At 46.3% G+C, this 24,903-nt stretch overlaps 1 protein-coding gene across 4 annotated transcripts in view; it reads right to left on the reverse strand.

Annotated features, from left to right (window-relative positions):
* The window catches only part of MPHOSPH9 (M-phase phosphoprotein 9), a 311,640-nt gene that overhangs the window by 281,101 nt on the left and 5,636 nt on the right, over positions 1–24,903 (reverse strand). For 2 of the 4 annotated variants that reach the window (XM_069214981.1, XM_069214978.1), the window contains exon 2: positions 943–1,223. In XM_069214981.1, the coding sequence (XP_069071082.1) occupies positions 943–1,016 (74 nt within the window). In that variant the 5' untranslated portion in view covers positions 1,017–1,223. The remainder of the gene's footprint in view (positions 1–942; positions 1,224–24,903) is intronic. The other 2 variants (XM_069214980.1, XM_069214979.1) reach the window with 2 other exon arrangements.

The raw sequence follows: 24,903 nt of genomic DNA on the forward strand, positions 1-24,903 counted from the left end.
TTAACGCAATAAGCTTATACAGAAGACAGAGAAGCGGGAGTTGTTAAGGGGATTATTCAGAGAGCTAGACATGTTGTAATAATCTTCCTGTCTTCTATAGACAGAAACCACACTGAAGGCTTAAATGAATATTGAACATCAAATGATCATTTTAGGTTTTGAGTTGCTGCCACCCTCACATCTGATTTAATAAAATAAATACACCTGCTTTCGCTGCAAACAAACTCTTGCGGATTTCTGCCACATGGTTTGGTCCTGTCCTTTGATAGCATAGTACTAGACTGCTGTAGCCGAGGAATTACCAAAGGTAATGGGATGGGAGCTGGACCTTTCACCGCAGGTGCAGATCCTGAGTATCCTGGAGGGTGTTGGTGGCTCAAGTGTGGACCAAGCATTTCTGGGGACTACTAACATGGTGGTCTAGCAAGATACAGCAGCTCGCTGGAGAGCTCCTGAACCCTCTACACTGCCCTCAGTGGCAGTATAGAATGGACTAGAGCACTCAGCAAGATAAACCGGTGCAGAGGATGTCCCTCCAAGCATGAACGAATTTGGAGTACCTGGTGAGAACACTTTGGGTTGAGTCTGCTGCTGTAACTATAACTCTATGATGGCTGTTCAGTGACTCTGCTAGCTCCACTACAGCTTGCTGTAGTAGCTATACTCGAGAAGCAGGATATAGCTGTTGCACTATGATAACTTAATGTGATGTGTTTTTTTGTACCAAAAACCATTAAAACTGTTTATAAAAAAAATTAATACAAAGAAATCTACCAAAGCAGGTGTTCTTACATTCAAAAACAACCTGTAAGAAGGTAAAACAATCACTAAAAAGAAACACTCATTTTACAAAGTAAAGTAGATAAGTCCTTGGAATGCAGATTTAGATAATAAGCATTTTGCAATAATTACTTAAGCAAACAACTTCAGCTTTATGTTTACCTTTCAACTGGTTCTGTATGTTCTGCTGAAGAGGGGTGATGTTCAGAAGATTCCATGACGTCTGCATCCTCCATTTTGATCAACAACTGCTCTTAGTGGTGATACTCTGTGGAGAATAAATTATCACGTTCATCTATCTCCAAAGACGAGAGGGGAACCCTTCCATCCTCATTTGCATGTTCTTCTACATTCTTGTCACGTCTCCAACATCAGGAAATGTGCATGACTTGAATATCCAGACCCCTCTGAAACAAGATGACCATTGTACTTAAATCAGCCTTCTGAAATATATAAATAAAGGAGCCAAATTTATGCCAAACCATTCAACTGTACGCTATATTCATTTATTATTGTATATAGCAATGCTGTCTTTTTTCACTTAACAGTTATATGGTTTAAAATATATATATATGACCATATATTTGTCAAAGTTACCAAAAATACAAAAGTCAATACTTATGTCTTAGGAGTATATTTCCTCTCCTTAAATGGAACAAAGTGTTCACGATGGATGACAGGGAATTGTTGAGATGGAAAAGTCCCTTGCACAGCGATGGACATGCAATCCTGCCCTGAGCGCCCCCAATGTAATGATGTCTGGATCAATAATACTGATTCTAGTTATCATGGGTGAACACCGATCATGCATGTGCACCATGACATAGGCCTGTCTCACGGATTGTTGTCTTTTTGGACCAGGAGGGGTACTCAAAGCACTACCCTCATAATGGTGTGGATATCAGAGTCTTCGTGGTTTATGGTGAGGGGTCTGCGCTCTCGAGAAACATTAAGACAGAGGAGAAGGCACTTGAAAAGGAAGAAAACCCCCCAACATAAGCCTCAAAGACTCAGACTCCAAATCACTTTTGGGGTCTGGATAGGGACTAGGAGAAGGGGATCATGAGGCCTAAAAACAGTCACTGTATAGCAGGCAGGCTATAGGAGAAGAAGTTCAGCAAGAGTTCTGCCTGTGACCAGGATTGGGGGCCAAGACCTGCCAGTTTACCAGCTGGGTGAAGGGAAGGCACACAGGGAATCCAAGACCACCTGCCCCTGAACGCAAGAGCCTGCCTGCTTGCCAAGACCAGTGTGCCACGTATAGAAGAGGAGAGCACTGGGGGGAGCGATGTCCATTGGGGCATCATGAATGTGGTGTGGCCGTACCCCTATATGGGCATCCTGTCTGCAGTTTGACCTAGAGCTAAAAATCTCTATTTCTTCACCTCTTTGTGCAATTAGATTTACACAGAGTTACAGTGCTTTTCACCCACCACTAAGTGCTAATGAAGGACCAAAATCACCTCAAAAACTTTTTTACAAATATATTAATTTATTTCTCAACGGGCCCAGTTTTAGGTGTATTCAATGTAGTTGTGTAAATCTATTTTGTTCGGGGTGGGAGAGGGGCATAGTAGTGAGATTTATTTTGTAGTATAGGTTTGTTAACCCATTAACATCTTATCAGTGGCCTATTTTTTTCAATCCCTGCACACAATCACAAATGTAGCTGCAATTACTACAACCCCCTACAAGTTTCCACATGTGCATTTTGACAGGTCAACAGGAGTGCTGAAAATTAAAAGTGGTAAATACCCATACATGCAGATTTTGGCGTGGAAAGTGCTAACATAACACATCATTCCCCATTTAGATGGGGAAAACCCTTGATTGCATAGTTATAGGCTCCAATAAATACTAATCCCCAGGGTATCAGTTTTTGTTGATGCCAATAAATAACTCTCACCTAGTGAAATGTACAGTCAGCATATGAATCTTCTGTTTCCACAACTGAATGCTGTTAATGATTCTGCTACATTTAAAACTGATGGTTGTTATCCGGTCTATGTCCTAGCAGGACCACTTAGTAGTGTCTATTCATCTTATTACACCTCATTTTTATTATCCTCCATTTGTGAAACTCAGCATAAGAAAGTGGCGACATGCTGCGGATGACCCATGCTGGAGCAGGAGAACTAAACTCTAATGCTGTAAAGATCTGCCAGGAAGTCAGTTTCTTTGAATGCACTTAGAAAATGTGTAGGGATAGCAACTGCCATGAGAGCAGAATGCATGAGTGTCACAGAACACACTGGAAACACAATTGTCACTAGCTTTACAGTGCTTTAAAAAGGGACGGGGCATATCCAGTAGGAGGCTATCCAGATGACCAGAAGCTACGTTTGGTAACACAGGTGAGACACGGGAAGCGGATAACGTCCAACATGTCATACTCTAAAGGGCTTCAATGTGTAGGCTGCTTATCATACTGAAAAGCAAAAGAATCAGACATGTTGAATGGATCTGAAACTTTTTTCGGGATCAGTGTTAAGTAGAGTGGGCATTAAATGTGATTGAGAATACCCAGAGAAAATGTTTTACTGTGCATAATTCTGCCCAGTAAAACCAGGCCTGTACAGTTGTTCCCCATTATATGGGAATATACTCTTAATTGCATAGTACTGATGAAGTGTTACTGCACAGTACCAGTTTTTATGGATGTGGTTTTGCCAACATGCCAGTGCCATGTTACTCCTAACTGGATCCAAACAGGGACTGGAAGTAGGCATAAAGTTGTAGTTCTAGGTTTGGCATGACCTGCGAGTCCAATATTTTTAAAGGTATTTATCAACTCCTCTTCAATCTTTTTTCCACATTTGAAAAGGGTGGGAATTCACTTCTGCAAAACACAAGAGTAATATGGTTTTCATATTAGGAACCAGTAGCCCTGCATATAACTAAAGCACTTCTATTTACCTGTTTCCTCTATCTGCAAAAAAAAATGATAATATTGCCATTATTTATTATATTTATTTATATTATTATTTTGCCCACCCCTATGGAAAGAAGGCTATTAACACTTGAACAAGCAGAACAATTCAGATGCTTTCACATTCATTCGCTTTATGGTGGTTAAGGCGGGGCAGGGGTATAACCATTATGTAATCCATTGGCTTAATTTGGTATATAAATTCACATTTTATTTGATGTAGATTGCAGGTTGTCAGCAGAGCAATTTTTCCGACTTCCGTGATGGCGGTAAAGTAACCTGTGTGAAAATCCATGATATGCCGTGAACAAATGTTAAACTGGCCACATTTGAACTTAATCTCACAACATCAACATGATGTTTACACAATGTCAAGGTAGATGAGAGCAGCTCAGCTCTTGCAAATGGTGGTGCCTATGGCAAAAGGAACCTTGCTACACATGTCCCTGACATAGAGAAACTGCCATTTGTTTGGGACATCAAGCGCAGACATTTGTTGTAGATAACTGACATTTGAAGGATTGGTGTCAAGCCACACAGAGCATTAACAATAACTGTGTGTGGCCAACAGCAATATATTGGGTAGCCCTTAACTGATAAAAGTCCCATAAACCAGGAGACAGCCACACCAACAGAGGCAGATAGTGGCCAAGAGAAGGAGAAAATGCATGTGAGAGCGTACCTGATAAAAGCTAATGCTTATTTGGGTTGAACCTTTGACCTCGCTATATTCTCACTTCAGACACTTCAAGCGGTTTCTTCCAATCAAAAAACGCATGAACGTTGTTTTCACTGATGTATTATTAATGATACACATAGCAAGCAGCAGCGCAGGAAGGACGTCAGCAATGACAGGAGGTAGGGGGTGTGAGCGAGGAGGCAACAGATGGCCAACAAAAAGGATCAATCAGTGAAGTACGCTGGGAGGAGGGGCCATCACCCGCTGTAACAGTAAGAAGCATGACCGTAATGTGATGGCCAACAAAAATGTTCTCTTAATGAAATCGCCTAGGAGGAAATTAAGCACAAAAGGGAGGGACATTTAGTACAATGCACCAATAAAAAATAAAGCATTTAAGGCAAGCAGAAGAAAGAACAAATGGTAAGAGTGGGCATGGTTAAAACCCCATAGATTGAATACATCACGTCTTGCAGACAATGCTGTGCACTGCCTAGGCTCAAAATAAAAAGGGGGTAAGGGACAGTGAATATGCTATTTCTCAGCAGATTTTTGCATAAACAAATATACAAGTGCACCACGGGCATAGCTTAGTCAGTGAGATTCAGGGGATGTGAATCACAAATCTGTTCCCAGGAGGGATTTGCATTAGTGGCAGATTTCAAGGTTGGTGGACAAGTATTCCATTGCAGTGGTCACAGAGTAACCTGCGTGCTAAATGTAAGGTCCATCCACCCAATTTTGAGTCAGGCGGACCTCAAGCTTTACTCCGTCGGTGTAAAACTTCCTCCCACGGCCAACAGAGTGAGACCATCAGAGGTAAACCATCCGACCACCTGCCTTATTTAGAGTGAGCAGAAAATAAAATGACCTCTACACAATGGGAGAAAACGTCTATGGTATGGGGGTCATTAACTTTTTATTTGGAAAATCACCTCCCACTTTGGGAGTTTGTTTTTGAAAAATAAAAAAAAAAGCTTTGGAAAGATTTGACAGTCAGCGGTCATGTTTGATGGAGCCATCTGTCAAACCTTTCCTAGACTGACAGGAAATTTGGTGGACCACAGGTAAATTGTTCAGCCACCCTGTTTACCTTTACTCTGTCTGAAAAACCCTAAATCAGGCTCAGTCTAATGTGACATACTGGGCGAAAAACAATAGTTTGAAATGCTACTTGGAGCAATTGCCAGTGGTTAGACTATTTGCAAGCATTAGCCATGTCACCATCTAGGTGTTTGAATAAATCCAGGATTTAAAGGGTGGCTAATCACCCATGAGGTTCTCAGGGTGCTGAACTGTAGGCACAAGAGATTAAGGGCGTCACTACGACTCTGGCTGTCAGAATGATCTGACTGCAACAGCCACGGGGAGGAGGCTGCTGTCGTACCGGCGGCCTCCCCCGCCCAAAGTTGTATTACGATGTTTCCACTGGGCTGATTGGCAGAAACATCATATCACAACTTTTCCGCTGGTCAGACCACCAGAAACAATGCCATGGCATTGGCCTCGGCCCCCTCAAGGAGTGCGTATTCCGAGGGTGGCTTTCCACCAGCCTTTTCATGGTGGGGCCCCCACCATGAAAAGGCTGGTGGAAAGAGGGCTTGTGATCAACATGGTGGCACTGAACTCAGTGCTGCCGTCGCCGACCACGATGCCAACCGCCAGTGGTAGCGTTCCCCTGGCGTTCCATCTGCCAGGGCTGTGATCTGGCGGTCAGACTGCCAGAAGTGCTGCGGTCCGACCACTACAGTGGGTATAGCAGTCCTCGGACCGCCAAACTTGTAATTTGGCCCTAAGTGATTTGACCAGAATAACAGGATCTTGAGCAGACGCCAGACTCAAACCTGGTTGCCCCAACTCCAAAGTCGGCAGCTCAGGCCGTAAGGTGTTTGATTGCCAGTAGTATGCCTGAAAACCTTAGACCGGTGCATCTTTTCAAGCCTACTACTGCAAATATTTGAGAATTCCAAAAAGGAGTAAATTTGCCTCCATTCAAAGAGTACTTCTGTGGGTGCAAATCTGTTACTTTTCTAGTAAACCAGTCATTATATATATTCAAGTTCCTGGTACAACAAGAAAAACTGACACAGGTATAGTGTCAAGAAAAGACCCAACACAGGACACCCCCACCCCACCAACCCAACTAGCAAGCCAAAAAATCATATACTTGGGGGATGTCACAACCTAAACACCCCTGCGAAGTTACGTGCCTAATATTTGCTCATGACAAAATGGATATCACAAACGTTTTCTATGATGACGTTTTCAGGCATCCTTCTATAAACACTTGTGAATTCCTGAAAGCTGTAAATCTGCACAAATGCAAGGACATATCTGCAGGGGCACTTATGGCTTTCTGTTTTCTTAATGAATTAGCATTCATACAACTCATTTTACTAATGCATGACTCAAAGAAATGGATTTAAAGTTACACAATAGTTCAGCAAAACATTTTTTCTAATTAATTTTTGTGTACATTTTATATTTAGCAATCACCAATCTTGCTTTCTAGCATCTGCATGTGCTTGCACATATCAGGGAGTAAGCAGTAAACTGCTTCAATCTGCTAAATGTAGAGAACATGCATACACATTTTTAACTACAACAACTGTCACTGATGCAAGCTGAGCTCACTGCGTTTGCTTAAAGCACTCACCATAACAGTAAGGGCATTTGCACTAATGAATCATACATAGAAGTTTGAACAACTTATACATAGGCATACACATCTTGACTTAGTGGAAGGCAATATTCTTCCACATGTCCCTACTGTGATACTATAAGCTGGCAGCCAAAGGGGTTGTGCTGCATTGGGTTGGATCTACTTGTCCAGTGGACACAATAAAAGTGAAAACGTTTTGGCCTGGACTCCAAACAATGTGTCCTGGGCGTCCGGCAATAGGAATTTCACATCCTTTTGGGGGTCTTAATATTTTGGGAAGTTTTAGTAACTAATTTTAATGTACTCAATTTACTGTGTTGGTTTCTTGTGTTAAGATGGTGGCAACAATTATGTTTCAGTCTCTTGTCTTACTCTCAAACTAATCACTACTGCCATGGATGAAAAAATATTTTGTAATAGCTATTGGCAGAGACAGAGTTCTTCCTTTGGACATAAAAACACTTTTGCACAATCCAGTGGTGGAAATAAAACAACCATTCCATAAAGCAGTCCGTATTTCTGGGCAGTGGGGCAAGGAGAACCTGGAAATAAATGTTGGAAATGCCTTCTGAACCCAGAATGAATATTGCATTAGAGAAATGCAAATTCTATGCAAGTGCACAGACAAAGCATAATCAGGCTGGGATGTTGTGGCTACACTGATAAATGTGTCTTGTACATATGAGTTTGGTGAATTATCAGATTCCTAATTAGACAAACTAATTTGTTGCGGTATTATTGATAAGGTGCAAGAGCAGCAAACCACAATTTGAATGTTGATGTAGTTGACCGTTTCAAGCGTACACTAGTAGTGTATTTTGTAAAGTGAGAAAAGGATAAAATTATGAACACAGTCAAGATCGAATCACAGTTTTGCAACTAAAGAAAATTACAAAAAATGGCTTAATCAATACATTGAAAGTGAGGGGAAATGAGAGTAAATTAGTTTCTTTCAAGTGTGGAAATATGAGGCCATGTGTGCTAGTGGTATACTGTCCTACTGAGACAACAGGATTGCATATTAAGACAACAGAAGCTCAGAATGTGGGGACTGAGTCTGTCCACACCATCAGAGACTGCTTCCCCAATTCTTGGCTAGCTCACAGTGCCCCCCCCCCCTTAAATCCCTAAACTTACTGGGGTGGAAGGTGATTATGGCAACCTAAACATGACACTGACACTTAAGGAAACAGATTGTACCCTTTTGTTGTCTTACTCGTGCATAGCCAGGCGAAGACACAAGGGCGATACAAGATATGTTTTCAATACACTTGTTGAAGAAAACAAACTGAGAGAAGGAGCTGCGATAATTAGGCAGATGAAGCAAAGCAACGTTACCAGCATTATGAACATGGTGAAAACAAACAGTCCAACCACTGCAAATTATTTCTAGATATTCCTACCTAACACTAAGTCTATACTGAGAGCATAGTGAATAGACCCTCTGCCTTTGCCTGATGTAAGAGGTTGCTTTAGCCCCCACAAGTGGAGAGCTGAACCAGGAAATCAGCCTGTAGTGTAGATAGCAATCCTTGTCTGCAAACTGAAAGATCAGCACCCACAGTGCTGCATGTCAAACATTGCATTCGTCCCAGGATGGTGGCGATGGAGTACTCCTCTGGCCCTTTAGGTCAGCGCAAGGTTTATATAATCAAAACTATACGGTGTTAGAGGCACAAGCTAAAAGTGATGTGAGCTAAAACGTGTAATATATCAAATATAAATGAAGCTAAAATAAAGCTAAAATTTGAGAAATAACGTGGGCCCAAGAAGGCGCCATGACAGTAGCACAGAATATGTGAAAATTTCAATGTGCTGAAGTTGTAGACACAGAAGACACTTTGCAAAAGTATACAGAATGGGCTGAATGCAACAAATGGAGAATGTAGGTGATGTGTGGCAGATCAGGAGATGGTGATACCAAAATGGAATATAACTTTGGAGGAAAAATATCCACGTTTTAGATGATGTGGGATCTCCCTACTCTCTAGATGGGGACAAGGAGTGAAAGAGTTTTTAGTGAGCGGATGCTGGAATTGGTAGAAGTGGATATCAACCGGGAAGATATAAAAAGAGTATAGACCTCATTATGAGTTTGGCGGTCGGACGCACCGACCATAAAACTAGTGGGGAAGACTCCACCCTAAATACCAGTGGCGTCCCAACTAAGCGTATTACAATGTTCCCGCTGGGCTGACCGGTAGGAACATTGTATTACGTGTTACCACCAGGCTGTCCGGTGGGAACAGTGCTACGGAATTGGCATCGGCTCCCTTAAGGGAGCATAGGCCAATACCATAGCACACCAGCACCATTGGAATGCACAATGTCTGCAAAGCAGACAGTGCGCGCTCCGATGGTGCTGGACAGGGGGGGCTCTGCACTGCCCATTCTATAGACACGGCCAGTGCTGAGGCCCCCTTGTGGATGAAAGCTGAGTTGTAATCAGCACGGCTGCGCCGAGTTCAGCACTGCCGTGACTCAGACCATCCGTTAGCCCGTCAGGAACAATGTTCCTGCTGGTGACAGCGGTCTTTAGGTGAATACGCCTGCCAGGGTTGTAATGTGGCAGTCGGACAGCCTGGAGTGTTACAGTCGGACCGTCACTGAGAGTGTGGCGGTCCTCAGAACACCTTACTCGTAATGAGGCCCTTTGATTGATTTTGTGGCAATGCTCTTCTTTGCTGCTTGGCGGCCCTCTTAAGTATTAACTTTTATGACATTGTTTTGAAAAATGGTTATGAATATTTTCTTTATTTTTTTTTTCAGCTCTTCGATTTTGCATATTGAGTAGACTTTTGTCAGCAACTCCACAATAACCTTCACAAAACTGTGCCCCTGAATTTGGTCTCGCTCTCCTTTTTACTGAATAGACACCCGCGATGACACCATTTTGTATTCAGTATCCACTTGTATTTCAATGGCCTGTTAGCTTGAACCAACTGGTTGTTCCCAGTACTTCTACCGTTCTTGTTAAAAAAGTAACTACATTACTCAGTACCTTTTCTTCTTTGGCAAGGCAGAATCAGTCCTGAAAATGTTTTCAATCAAACCTTTCCCTCAGGGTTAGCAGAGGCAGGGGCTGCTTTGTCAGCTGTTTTTTACCTACCTGGCTCTAGAGGTATCTGGACTAACAATCAAAGAATACTCCTTGCTTTCCATCCAGAGGCTGAGAGTTATCAACTTTCTTACCTCTAGTGGTAGGTGGGAGGTTTGGCCATTTTTCACACAACTGGGGGGGGGGAGGGAGAATTACAAAGGACGCAAACGCTCTTCAAACTATTTCAGGTTTTAATCTCAAAGTTTATGCCACTCCCATCCAAACCAAATCCACCACGAAGGTCTACTTCAGAGAGCAGAAACAAATCTTAATCAAGCAGGAGATGTGCACTTGTATTCAAAAACAATCCATCAGACCATGTGGCATTGATCCCAATAGTTTCCTCAGCAATATTTTTCCTAATTGGGAAAAGAGGAGGATAATTTCACTTAACAATACACCTCAAAGAATTCAACTCTTTGATCATTTACAGACACTTCAAGATAAAAAGGATTGATCTTCTGAGAAACCACTTAGGAAAAGACGACCTTATGGTCCACTTAGATCTCAAAGATGCTTATCTAGCAGTCTCAATATCTGCTCCTCTCCGATGTAGTCTTCAATTTCAATGGAAAAAACAGACCTAGGAATATTTAGCTCTACCTTTCAGAATCTCTTCAGCCCCTTGGTGTTTCACCAAGGTGCTGAAAATGCTAATGGATTTCCTAAGGGTGTGTAATGCTATCTGTATTTAACCACCGATTCCATCTTGACCATTGACTCCATTTTGTGCTTAGCTTAGCTTCAAATGCCATCACATCGGTGGTGCAGGTATTTTCCCACGCACCGCTTGTTTTCTACATTGAACGTGTTTTTGCTCTTTTCACCAGAGAAGGGAATATATCATGGGGGGTGTGAAGGTGATAAGAGTGTACCAGGATGAGAATGTTTATAACAGAGTAAGTTATGGCTCTGTCTTGGGAATGCACATTGGGATCTGGCCAGTTCTTTTGTGTGTTTTTAACACAGACCAAGTACAGCCAGCGCTTAAATTTCACAACTTACTCAAAGGGAGGGGAAGATTACCAGAACCTTCCTCCTGGGTTTGTTTGAGGTATATAAGTTGGGGAAGCTTGGCGCTGAGGCGGAAGGAACTCATTGTGAGGGTGGACGCACTGCTCATGAGGCCCACTGGGGACTATTTCTCCTGTCTCAGCTGTCCAAGGTTGCACAGCTTGACGTTGGCAAGGACAAGGATTAGATCCCCCATGGTGATGCATTTTTAATTCTTAATTATCTAGCTTTGCTGTGTATTTATGTGTATATATTCACTGCATACATATTAATTGTTGATGTATTGCACTTTTTATGCCTATTATTATTCAACTGCTGTGAGTATTTTAGTATCTGCACGTGTTTCACTACATTCAAGTTAAGTGCTCTGTTAATATTTTTGTATGCCCTTGCTTGAGACCTGGGAAGTGCCTTAAAAAATTAATTACTCAGACAAAGAGTGCTGCATTCTTTAGCCTCATTCCTTCTTAGTATGAAGATAAGGAGAACAGGGCCAAGAAATGTGTCTGATTATTTACTTAGGGGATATTCTAATAATGTCTCAGAATCCCCTCATTCGTCAACAACTGAGTACGACAATATCTTTTCTTCATAACCTTGGGTTTGTCATAAACAAAGACAAATAAGATCTCATTCATTAAAATCAAATTACTACTTTGGGATCCGTCGTAGTCTCTGTTTCAACTTAATTATCTTTATTAATTCAAAAAATGTGAACAATCAAGAAGGAAACTTACAAAGCTCTGTCAGATAATATCATCACGCTTCTAGGGTAGCCAGACTAGTAGGCCTTCTACCTTCTTGTATTCAGCCTATTTTACAGGGTCTGTTACGCCATCATGCCTTACAAAGATTTTTCATATGAGGAAAGGTGTCTTTCTCAGATCAAATTCAACTTTCTACAGAAGTTTGCCAGGAATAACAGTGGCATCTGAATCACATAGAAGCCCGGAATGGCGTGCCATTTTCGGCTTTGTTCCAAACATAGGTGTTAAAAGAAGATGTCAGTTGATTTGGTTGGGGTGCCAGATATGGAAATGTAACTACAGAAAGACAGATGATCTCTAGAGAGATAAATTGCTTGGAATTTCTAGCCGGATCCTTTACAATCTGTTCCTTCACCTCACCAAAAACCCAGTTTTATCCTTTTAGAGATGTACGTTTTGTCAGTTCGATAGCTGAACCTCCTGGGTGGAGGGGGAAAGAGAATGAGATCTTGCTTGCTGAGATCGCCTTGACATTATTTCCTAACTCGCAATATATCAGTTCTAGCTATGCATCTTTCAGTAAAACTGAACAAGGTAGTAGACTGGGCCTCCAGACATCTCAGGTATTCCAGTGAATGGAAACTGAACTTATCCTTATTTGTCAACATATTGCAAAAGTGGGGTCCATGCCAAATGCATATTTCTGCCTCATATTTGGCATTCCAACTTACTCTATTTTGCAGCTGGAGACCAGATTCATTAGGTCTGGCAATGGTTGCTTTTCTAGAGGATTGGAAGGGTTTAAACTATACCCTCCGGAGCGTGGCCAAGACGGTGTACAGACGGGAGTGAAACGCCCAAGTTTCGCCATCAGACAGAGGATGTTAACAGAGATCGGGCCTCCTCTGCTCTCCGGCTTGCTGGAGGGGCGCCTGAAGCATGAGTGACGATGGGGGGGGGATTGGAGGGGCGGACATCAGAAGAGGCACCCCAGGCCCTCGTAACAGGGCATTCAAGGAGACGCTCCACATCGTGCCTGACTTTAAGATGGCGGCCGCCTGGCAATAAGCACGATCGGAGGCCTGCTACCTCCAGCACGATGGTACATTCTCCCCCTCTATCAAACACAGCCAACAAGCATTTGCTGCGATCCTGCGTCTGAGAGACACTGACCTCATGCAAGAGGCAGGACTACTGCCACCGGGACCAGGCTTTGGGGACTGCCTGATGCAGGCCCCGTGTGGCAGTGGGCAGCGCCAGGGCACGCGCCGAAGACCGCGGAGGGAGCACAGCACAGTAGACTGGAGCCACAGAGCGGGGGCGGGAACGGTGGCAACTACCTTCAAGAAATATTGGGAGCAGATCTGCCTATAGAGCGTGGCGGTAATTGCAAGGCCTGAAGCACCAGCAAAACCCAGTGGGTCCACACATCCCCAGCCGGAGAAGAGCACACATACGTAGAGGAGGGCTAGACCCAGGGAGTGCACCAAATAGTGCTGGTCGAAGGGACTTGCACACCTGTGAATTCAAAGGCTAACTCAACAGTGCCCAAAGCTCTAGCTGAGCCAGTCCTCATGGAGTGACCGACCAGAAGACCCCCATATAGGCTTAGGAGGTAGCGAGGACAGAGCGAAGACACAGAGATACTGGTGGTGGAACGTCACTCGGCAATCCGACAAAGTTGCCCCACAACAGGAGGGAACATGGTGGGCCCACGCTCGTATAAGAAAGATTCTTCGATTACAAACTTCCTCACAAAGACACAGGGGAAAAAAAGCAGACCAGCCAGAAGAGGTCACTCAGCCGGGGCAATCCAACGCTGCGAGTGACACCACCAGAACGCCCAACGAAGCTGAACCAGTTACACACACTTTCCGGGAGTAACTCTTTGGAGTGCTCTGTGCAGACATTGCTACACTTAAACAAGAACTTACAAGAGACATTAAGGGCCTCACAAAGGACATGAATGAACTGGGGGACCGTGTGGATATTCTTGAAAGAACTGGTGAAACACAGGGAGAAGAACTGGATGCCCACTGGCGTAAAATATTGGAGTTACACAAAAAAAAATGCAGAACTCCTTTCAAGAAGACCTTGAAAACCAGTCTAGGAGAGCCAACATTAGAATTAAAGGAGTCCCGTTACAAGCAGCCGGAAGGAATCTGGAAGATTACAGAGCAGATTGTTCCACCATATTGCACCGGACCTCGCACAAAAGAGAGCATTTTAGACAGAGTTCATAGGACTAGGAGACCAGCTGCATCCCTTGGGCAACCACAAGACATTTTAACTTACATACATTACTACAGGCAAAAAGAAATCATCATGGCAGCAGCACGTGACCGCAACCACATTGACTTTGAGGGTAACAAGATCTGGCTGTATTCTCGCCCATAGCAAAACAGAGATGCTGCCAGCTACGACCAACTACGGAGTTCCTACAAAAGCGAGGAGTGCGCTACCGCTGGGGCTAACCTTTTCGCCTCATGTTTGTGTGGGAAGCTGCAACATATAGCGTGCGCACCCTGGAAGAGGCACAAGCAGTGTTGCCCCTAACCAAGCATCAAAATGAGGAGGAACTACACCCATCGCAATTAAGCTCATCAGACTCTTCGGCTCCCTTCAGACGCCCAACAAGAAGGAAGACGGTTGGACCAACTGCAATAGAGAGTCGTAGTGAAAGGGCAGCCTTACTCAGACAGCTAAATCCTCAGGAGCAAGCTTCCAATATGGATAACGATTGAGGGATAACCGATTGACACAGAACTCACAATAGACCCCCTACACGGGCACACTCTCCTACGCCTGAGGTACTATACAAAGATGGTCTGGGGAGGTCCGGATCCAGTCTTCAAGGAAACATGAGCCAACGGCGGGGTCCTTGACTCCCTGGAAGGGAACCACACTCGGACTGAGATGCCCTGCCATGGACCCCATCTTATTGGTTTGAAGCGGTACTGGGGAAGACCGCATTCGTTCTCGTTTTTGTTTATATGTTTGACACTCTAGGTTATCTCTTTCTGCTCTTCTTCTTACCTACTATACAGTACAAGATCTCATTGGTATGACGTAGCTATACATAGGAAGCTTGTTGGCTATCCTCAAGCAGCCATGGACACACCTCACAGATATGCATCTGTGCACCAACCCCATAATGAAATGCATTATTAGTTACAACATCCCGGGGCTTAACGAGCCCGCAAAGCGCTTAGCATTTCTATCTTCGATCCAAGATTCTGGCTGTGATTATGTCTGGTACAGGAAACACACCTGGTGCAAGCAGACTGGAAACGTTTAAGATCCAAGTGGCTTGCTAGACAATACTTCTCGTCTACTACAGGGAAAAAAAACTGGTGTGGTTATTCTGATGGCTACTCGCTTTCCGGGTAAGATGACCCAGATTCATGTCGACATTCCTGGCAGAGAACGGTCACTCCCCATTACATTAAATTCACACACTTTTACCCTGGCTATGCTGTATGCACCTAATGACCATCAGGAGGATTTTATATTAGAGGCCTTGGATAAAGTGATGGCCACTGCAGATAAGGCTGTGCTAATTGGAGAGGATTTTATGGAACAAATCTGTTCATTAGTATTTTAAACACTAAGACATGCAAATACAAAATATAAAATATAGACACAGTACATCGCAGTACGATACATAGTGTACATCTCCGCTGTAGACGCTCTATATCCACTAGCAGAAGTTTTCTAGACTAGGCTCTAGTTCTGGCTCAAAGCCACGCTACAAATCTCTTCTTGACAATAGACTCAACAAGTGGAGCCCAACAGGAGATCATTCAAACTGCAAGTCCCGTTTATAAAAACCAAACAAACATACAATTAAGTATAAACACTTAACAATGCTCACCTTCAGCGACCACGTCAACTTACCATCTCCCCTCCACTCCAACTCTCCTCCCGCCACATCCCAGCGCATTGAAATCTCCCAGTCAACATTCTAGTCAAAGTTCAGGTCAGCCTCAAGAATCTCAAGTACGCAGGGCATGTCAACTCCGTAAACTCTGCAGAAATGGCTTCCATAGTTCACTCAGTTCACGCATCCGCTGCTGCAAAGCCAATGTGAGTTTCTCCATGGCAGGTATAAACCAAAGCTTCTGGAGCCACGGATTGTGTGTCGGGACCCTATTCGTACCCCACATGGTCAGGATCAGCTGTAAGGCTGCGTTAAGTGCCAGAGCCCCTCAACGACCTCAAGGGAAAAGTGAGGGGATTAGGCAGCCCCAGCAAGATGTATGATGGAAATCTGGGGATCTTTGTGTGGAACGCCATATCAATCTCATCTATTATGCCCTCCAAATAGCGATGAAGTTTGGGACAGCGCCACAGAAGGTGCACAAGTGTACCCGTGCCACCGTACCCCCTCCAGCATAAATCAGATTTACCATGGTCCCATGTGTGAATACACGCCGGAGTGTAGTACCAGTAGGAGGCCACCTTATATGATGTTTCGCTCCCGCTGCGTTATAGGCTGTGTGATGTATTCTGTAAAAAATACTGTCCCATTCCTCGTCCAAAAACTCCCTTTCCAACTCCCTCTCCCAACGCATCTGTCCTCTGGTCCTAGGTGGGCGCTGTTCCCCCGGCAAAAGCCGATAAAGTTCTGAGATTACTCTTCTATCATCCTTCTTTAACAGGAGCCATTTCTCGAATGGTGTGAGAGGCCTATCTATTAACGCTCTATTCGCCGGCTGCATCGCCCAGTGCCGAATCTGCTAGTACATCAATCTATCTGCCTCCGTTAAGCCGTACGCTTCCCTCATCTGTTCAAAGGACAGGACCCGTGGTTCGTCAAAGAGACCTCCCACCCTTTTGCAGCCCCCCTCATACCAACATCTCAAACCCTCCAGTCGGAGTCCAGGCTCAAAGTCAGGGTTTGCTCCTATGGAGGTCATAGGGGACGGAAAGGATGTTAATCCAGACCTAATAGCCACTGTATCCCTTGTGCGCATCGTAACCCCTGTGACTGGGGAGGAATAGAGTCCGGCCGCCCTATGCCGGCATCAGAGCCACGGCTCCTTCCATATATGCGAGCCCGCCACTGCCTGGTCCATGAAGCACTAGTGTTTCTCAGTGAGCGGGCGATTCCACTCCAGTAGAAAGCGCAGCTGGGTCACCTGAAAATATTGCTGAAGGCAAGGGATCGCCAAACCTCCCCCACTCTTGGATCGATACAGAACCCGTCGCGACAGCCACGCCGGCCGCCCCTCCCAAATAAACTTCAAAATCGCTGTCCGAAGAGTAACTATCATTCTAGGGGGCGGATTCAGCGGAAGCACTTGAAACACGTAAAGGTGGATGGTCATCTTCACCGCCGCCACTCTACCCAGCCAAGATAATTTATGCCTCCCCATGATTCCAAGTCCCGCTGGACCTCACGGACCAGCATCCCGTAATTTAAGCTCGTTGTCTTAGCGGCCGAGGTCGCCAGCTCAACTCCTAAATAGGGGAGACTCGAGGACGACCAGATAAAGGGGTAGTTAGCTCTCAGGTCTGCCTCATGATCCGGTCTAACCGACAAACCGAGGACCTGAGACTTCTGCATATTAACCCCAAATCCCGAGACACGGCCGAACTCGGCTATTATCTCCATAAGCGCTGGCAGTGAGGTCGCGGGCTCTGCCAAAGTTAGAATCACATCATCTGCGTAGAGGGTGATAAGATGGTGATCTCCACCGAACCTCACACCAGAGACCAAGGGGCTGTCTCGCAACCTTTGCGCAAAGGGCTCCATATATAGCGCGAATAGAAGGGGAGAAAGCGGGCAACCCTGTCTGGTCCCCCGTCCCACTGGGAAGAGCAGGGAGAGCACCCCATTAACTCGAACCGCCGCTCTGGGAGACCAATATACGCAACTGATCCAGGACCTGAAAACGGGGCCCAGACCAAATCGCTCCAACACCTTAAAGAGATAGGGCCAATGAACCCTATCAAATGCTTTTTCAGCATCAATAGAGAGGAAGAGCGCCTCTACGCGGGAACGATCTGTTTTATCCAATAGGAGGAGGAGCCGCTTCGTATTATCACCGCATTGTCGATTTGGTATAAAACCTGACTGGTCCGGATCAATAAGGCCCGGCATATAGAAATTAAGACTGGTAGCAAGAATGCCAGTGAATAACTTGGCATATATATTCAGGAGGCGATCGGCCTATAGGAGGCACACTCCTCTGGGTCCTTACCAGGTTTATGTGTAACTACAATAGTAGCGTCCAGCATAGTCGGTGTCAGAGCTCCTGACGTCCGAAAGGAGTTGAAAAGGCGCGCCAAAAGCAGAGCGAATTCCACCCAGAAAGTCTCATAGAATAAGGCCATGAACCCATCACGGCCAGGGGACTTTCCTGCTTTTAGTCGAGAAATTGCTGATATAACCTCTTCCAACCTTATCGGCTGGTCCAACAGCGACGCCTCCTTCTCACCGAGTGGCGTACTTGCTATGCCCTATAAGAGTAAATCCAATGCCGCAGCATCTCCCTCATCAGCCGCTTATAAGCCCCGGTGGAACTCAGCAAAAGCCTCTGCAATCTGATCGCTCGTACCCGCCTCCATTCCAGAAGGGGAATGGATCAGTTTTATCGCAGACGCTGCACGCTGTGCTCGCAACCGGTGTGCCAATAGCTTCCCACACCTATTGCTCCCAACATAAAATTTGTGCTTAAGTCTCGCTATCGCATATTCCGCTCTATCCCAGTCCATCCTTTTCAGCTGTTGCCTCACCTTCTCTAATTCCCGCCAGGTCCGAAGCAAGCCAGTAGCCTTGTGGGAGCGTTCCAGTGCAGCCACCCTCTGCTCCAGCTCCTCCATTATCTCTCTCCTTGTCTTATTATCTTTCGCGGACAGTGCCATCACCTCTCCCCGCACCACTGCCTTCAGAGCCTCCCATACTATCTCGGTTGAGGAGCTACCATCATCATTAAAACTAAGGTAGTCCGTGATTGCACGTCGAAGTGACTCTACCATTGTCTCACTCTGGAGCAGGGAATCCCTAAAACGCCAGCTCGGGGTACTCACTCGGGCCAACCCCAACAGCAATCTCCACGGTAATTGGGGTGTGATCAGCTAGGGCTCTGGACTCAATCGTGGCCTTTCTAACCCGGGAGACAAATTCCTGCGAGGCCAAAAAAAGATGTAGCCAAGCGTACGTCTTGGTTGCAGCCGAGTAAAAGGAATAATCTCGAAGCGTAGGATGAAACTTTCTCAAGTCATCCTCCAACCCACAATCGGCCATCCACTGACGCCCCGCCTCTGACAGGGCCCCCGCCTGCCCAAAGCGTTGGCCCGAGCGGTCAAGCTTGTTATTCATTACCAAGTTAAGATCTCCTCCTACCAAAGTAGCACTATCTGGTGAGCTAAGCATTGGGGAGATCGCCTGCCTCAGAAATGCCTCCTGCTGGACACTTGGCGCATAAAGAGAAGCGATGGTGAAAGAAAAGGCCTGAGTCTTATTCTGATGGCCAGGAACCTGCCCTGTACTTCATGTACCCTCCCCATTTTCTCCCCGGAAAAGGTCCTGGAAAGCAATATCGCCACCCCTGCATGCTTAGTAGTTGCTGAAGACCAAATCTGCCTAGGAAACCACCTTGAGCGCATGCAATATGTGTCCTTATGTAATAAATGTGTCTCCTGCAATAAGCATATTTGACACCCAGATTTCTCCAGGCCTGACAGAATCGCTAATTGCTTAGTCGGATTATTCAACCCACGGACATTTAAACTAAGACACCTAACCGTATAGGGAAACAGTTGCTCAGGTAGGGAGGAGCTCCACGGAGGGGGCGGGCTCCAGAGCAGCAACGCAATCGCTCCGGCTCATATAGACGAGCTGCTGAGATCATCCGTGACGAGGCGCGCAGGGGAGCATTCAAACAAATAACCAAAATGCACAACAGGTGCTCATACCAAAAAAGTCCTCTCTCACACATCCTAAGAGGTAAAAGTCTCAACTAAGCTGTAGAACCGCACGTGCTCCTCCACCAAGTCTGCCTGCACCGCCGCCCAGGCCCCCTTCCGCTGCAACCGGACCGCGGTAAGCGCCCCCCAGCCAACCAGTGGGCCCCCAACACTCTTCGTTTAGGCACTTGTCCCAGCTGTCACACTGCTCACTGCCGACTGGCGCTCCGAGAGCTGCTCTAACACAGTTGGGCGTTGCTGTTTCTTTCTTCTTTCTTTCCTCCACCAGCACGGGTGGTCGTTGCCGATTGAACCCAACTTCGAAGCCGAATCAGGGGCAGCTTCCTCCAAGCCCATGATCCGGTTAGCCTCCGATATTGATTTCACCTGACGAAGCTGATCCTCCCAACGGAAAACAAGGCGGAACGGTTGGCCCCAGGAGTAGGACACCGCCCTCTCCCGTAGGTGTTCGGTGATGGGCTTAAACTCACACCGCCTTTGCAGGGTCCGAACCGAGAGGTCCTGGTATAATTGAAGCTGATATCCTCTAAAAAGGACACGTGGAAGGTTGCGCGTCTTTTGCAGTATATTTTCTTTCAGCCCAAAGTTATGAACTCATGCCAGAATGTCTGGCGGGTGGTCCCCGACCCCCCCCGGGCCGACCCACGTGGTGGACTCTATCAAGGGCGATCTCCTTGGATTCTTCAAGTTCTAAGATCGAGCGAAACAACGCCATCACAAAACCTCCAATGTCGTCCTTCTCAGCCCCAGACGGCACTCCTCTGATGCAGATGTTGTGCCTGCGCGACCGATTCTCCAGGTCCTCCACCGTCATCTGTAGGAGGTCCTGTTGCTCCCGCAGGCGTATAACCTCCCGCTGCAGATCCGCCACCTCCTCGCCGCAATAAATTTCACCATCCTCAACCTGCATCACGCGCTCACCCAGGGATGAAAGCTCAACTCTTTCACCTCATGAGATATGTCTTTACAGAGTGCCTGGAGGTCACTCCTGAGTGATTCAAATAAGGAGGTAAGAAAGCCCTTAGTAACTGGAGCTGCCTCATCCTCCGTCGCCTCCCTCACTGCCTCTTGAGCCCACGTGGTCGGCGGCTCCTCCGGCGCCCCTCCTGGCCCCTGGCGCACTCCTGTCAGCATGTCTTGCACCGTCCGGTCCCGCTTAGGCTTGGAGGTCGCCATCCTCTCTGCCCACCACCTGCAGGTACTTAGATATCTCAATCTGGGCTCCTCGCAGACTCACCAAAGATCATGTCTTCCAGGCCTCAGGCCTCGCCAGGGACATCAACCTTCCACCACAGGCCTGACCATGAGCCTCCTTCTGACAGCGCTCGCCTCTGCTCCAGAAATGATCCTTGCGTGCCGCTCTCGCCACTTAACTGCATCACTGGTCCACCACGCCGCTCTAGGGCCTCAGCCCCAACTAGCCACTTGGCCCAACAGTCCAGCCACTCTCCTCACTGGGGTCCCCCTGGCAGGGCCCAGCACGAACGCCCCAGCCGCCACCAGGGCCCCTGCTCCAAATCTCTATCGGGCCTCCAGACCGGGCCTCACCTCACCACAGGGACTCGGCTCTTCTAGGGCACCATCACCCCCTCAGCGCTCCTCCAGCTGGCTGTCGGGCCCGGGCTCTCAACACGGAAGAGCCTGCAGCCCTCCGCACCCCATGTCACAGGCGCCGGCCCGGAGCCTCCGGGTCCGCGCACTCAGCTGCCGCAGCCTCTGCCTCTCCGTCATCAGGTTCCCAGAGAGCTGCCGATGCCGCCCCCGATCCTGGGCATCACAACGGGGCACCGCCGGCCGGCCACTACCGCATCCACATAACAATTAAGGGCCCGGGCGGCGGAGCACGGACAAACGCGTCCGCTCACGCCGCCATCTTGGCCACACCCCCTTGGAGAGGATTTTAACCTAGTGCCAGACACAAATCTTGATCGGTCAATGCAGCAGATGGGACAGACAGGGGCATTCTCAACACAGAGTCTGGAGACACTAGGGGATTACAGGCTAATGGATGTTTGGTGGTACCACCACCCCCACAGAGAGGGATTACACTTTTTACTTGGTAGCCCAGCAGATATATTGAATAATTGATCTCTATCTAGTTACACCACATTTCCTGCAATCTGTCATACAGGTAGATATAGGTACAGCTGCGCTCTCGGACCACACCCCACTACATACTCTCCTGGCCCAGCCTCCCAACAGCGCACTTGGCATCTCAATCTCCTACTTCTTACTAGTGAAACGCACATCTCCGAACTGACTGGTGCCATCACCGACTATTTAGAATACAATGATTGCCCTGATACACCCATAGCAGTGCTCGGAGACGAGTTAAAATCAGTTATTTGAGGCAGATTAATTACATTGGCGACCCGCCTTTCCAGAGATCAGAGAGATAAAAGGGTTGCACTCGAAAGACATGGTAAAAGAGCTAGAAGTTGAGCACAAACGATCAGGATCTCACAAAATACGCAGACAATTGAATATAGCCCGAAAACAACTATGGGCATTGGACATCGATAGAGCAACGTATGCTCTGATCTGCACTAAACAAAAGTACTATGTAGGGAGCAATAAAACGAGCCGCCTTCTAGCACACTGCTTACGGGCCCAGACAACACGCCGGAGGGTGGGAGTCAGTGACGGGCCAGCAAGGAGAACACGTTGACCACGATGATCAAATAGTTCAAGCCTTTGAATGACTCTGAACCCAGCTCTATACTGCTGACCCCATACTAGAAAAGGACTATACATCCAACCTACAACATGTACCATTAGAGAGACTACCCACAGGTGATGCTCGGCAGTTGGATCAGGACATAAAGTTAGATGAGGTACTCTCAGCGATCTCACGCCTCTAACCCGGCAATACCCCTCGGAGGGATGGATACCCCTCAGGATTTTATTAATTATTTGCTAAACAATTGGCCTCAATCCTAACAAGTTTATATAATTCCTTTAGTGATACAGGTTCCCTCAGAGACTCCATGAAACTCGCCATGATCACCGCCCTACCCACACCGGGTAATGATCCATTGTACTGCTCATCATACAGACCAATTTCGTTAATCAATGTAGACGCCAAAACCTTCACTTCTATCCTGGCGAATCGACTGGCCCCTTAAAAGCAAGGCACTGTAGATCCAGATCAAGCTGAATTCATTCCTGACCGCAACTGCAGCGACAACACAAGACGTATATGCCACTTGCTGGACAAAACCCAGCGTTCTCGAATACTGGCACTAATGCTATATATAGATGCTGAAAAGGCATTTGACCGGGTGCACTGGCCATACTTGTTTGCAGTGTTGCGGAATGTGGGCGATTCAGTGACTGGATACAATAATACAATGCAGTTACAATGGGCCAGAGGCAATGGTTGGGGTCAATGGGCTAATATAATCCCCATTTCCGGGGACTAGAGGCACTCAGCAGGGTTGCCCACTTTCTCCATTACTTTTTGCACTATACATGGAGCCCTTGGCAGAGCGAATCAGATGAAATGCCACGATAACGGGTATCCCAATGGGGGGGGGGGGGGCGAGAGCATAAACTAGCATTATATGCAGATGACATCATGGTGACTCTAACGCATCCCCTCCAGTCCTTGCCTGCACTGATGGAAGAACCAGAGATCTTTGGGAGAGCTTCTGGGTTTCAAGTGAACCTACCAACCAAAATCAGAGATTCTCAACTTAACTGTTACAGTGGCAAACAACACTTTCCAATCGTCTGCACCACAGGGGGAGTGAGATATTTGGGACTCCGCATTCACTCGACTACAGTTCAGAATGCAGTTTCCAGTTATGGTGCTGTCGCGTAGGCTCTCATTCTAATGAGACTACTGGATTTTGAGCAGCAAGATCGTCCATGGTGTGGGAGACCCACTGTGGGTGACACCTGTCGCTTTAAATCCGGGTTTTGCTTCGGCTAACTAGCAGTGCCTCATCTCTACCAGAAGATAAGGGTGAATGGGCAGCCGAGCGCATGACATATTAGGCTTCTCAGGGAAGTGGTGGTCACTCAGGTCGCATCCGGTTCTCTCAACCACAATTCGGTCTCATGTATAAATGACAATAAGAAGCAGTATGAGTTTTAATGACTGATTTAATAAAACGACTGCATTTTAGATAGCAAAGCGTGAGCTGCAATAACCAGGACGACACAACATGACAATATTAAAATGGTGACGAGGAGAGTGAAGCATAAGAATAATGCTATCATATTGCCACTAGGATTTATGGACTATTTCCTATCTAAATCATAATCTGAGTATAGCATGTTAAGCATTAATTCTGCCTTTCAGGTTCCCCCGTGAGGACATCAACCCTCATACCTGAGCAAAGGCCTGTAGCCTGCGTTAGCATCTGCAGCAAAGCATTCAGCAATCAGCATACAGTTGTGGTTCCCTGGCTGGAATCTACCTCCTAACATGTAATGGGACTAAGAAGTGTTTTTATAATAACACAGCTGATGTCCTAAGAAAATGTCCCTACGTAAGGATGTGTATTTTCTACGAATGTTGGAGACTAAACTTCTACCATGCTCACCGGCAATGTGCCAAACTGTAGCCTTGACTGAAGCACAAAGTGATCAAGAATGTCTTGTTTGAGAACACGGTGCTGGGCTAAGCAAAAACAGTTAGAAATAAGAAAAGAAAACAAGACCGTAAAACTGGTTATTGTAAAATAACAATTTGAAGCCGAATAAAATATATCTACGTCAAAGTGCACAGCGGCCTAGTGTGTTAAACTAACGTGCATGGAGCTATAACTAAAATGGCTACACAACAGTGCTTTATTAGCGAAAACACGTACTGATCTACACAAATGGAAGACTTACACACTCATTGATAGGCCGCATTGCAGCAGTAAAAATTACCCTATTGCCCAAAATTCTATATGTTATGCAGACGTTATCTCTAGCCTCTTCTCCCCAAATTTTAGTTACATTACAATGCCACAAAGAAGAGTTCATTTGGGAAGGGAAGAAGGCACGTTTAGCTGAGAAGCAGACCTACCTACCGTTGGGGATTGGGGGCCTCGGGATCCCTCACCTTACCCACTATTACCAGGCAGCCCAACTGCGATACCTACT

This window comes from Pleurodeles waltl, chromosome 11, assembly GCF_031143425.1.
Source record: "Pleurodeles waltl isolate 20211129_DDA chromosome 11, aPleWal1.hap1.20221129, whole genome shotgun sequence".
NCBI lineage: Eukaryota > Metazoa > Chordata > Amphibia > Caudata > Salamandridae > Pleurodeles > Pleurodeles waltl.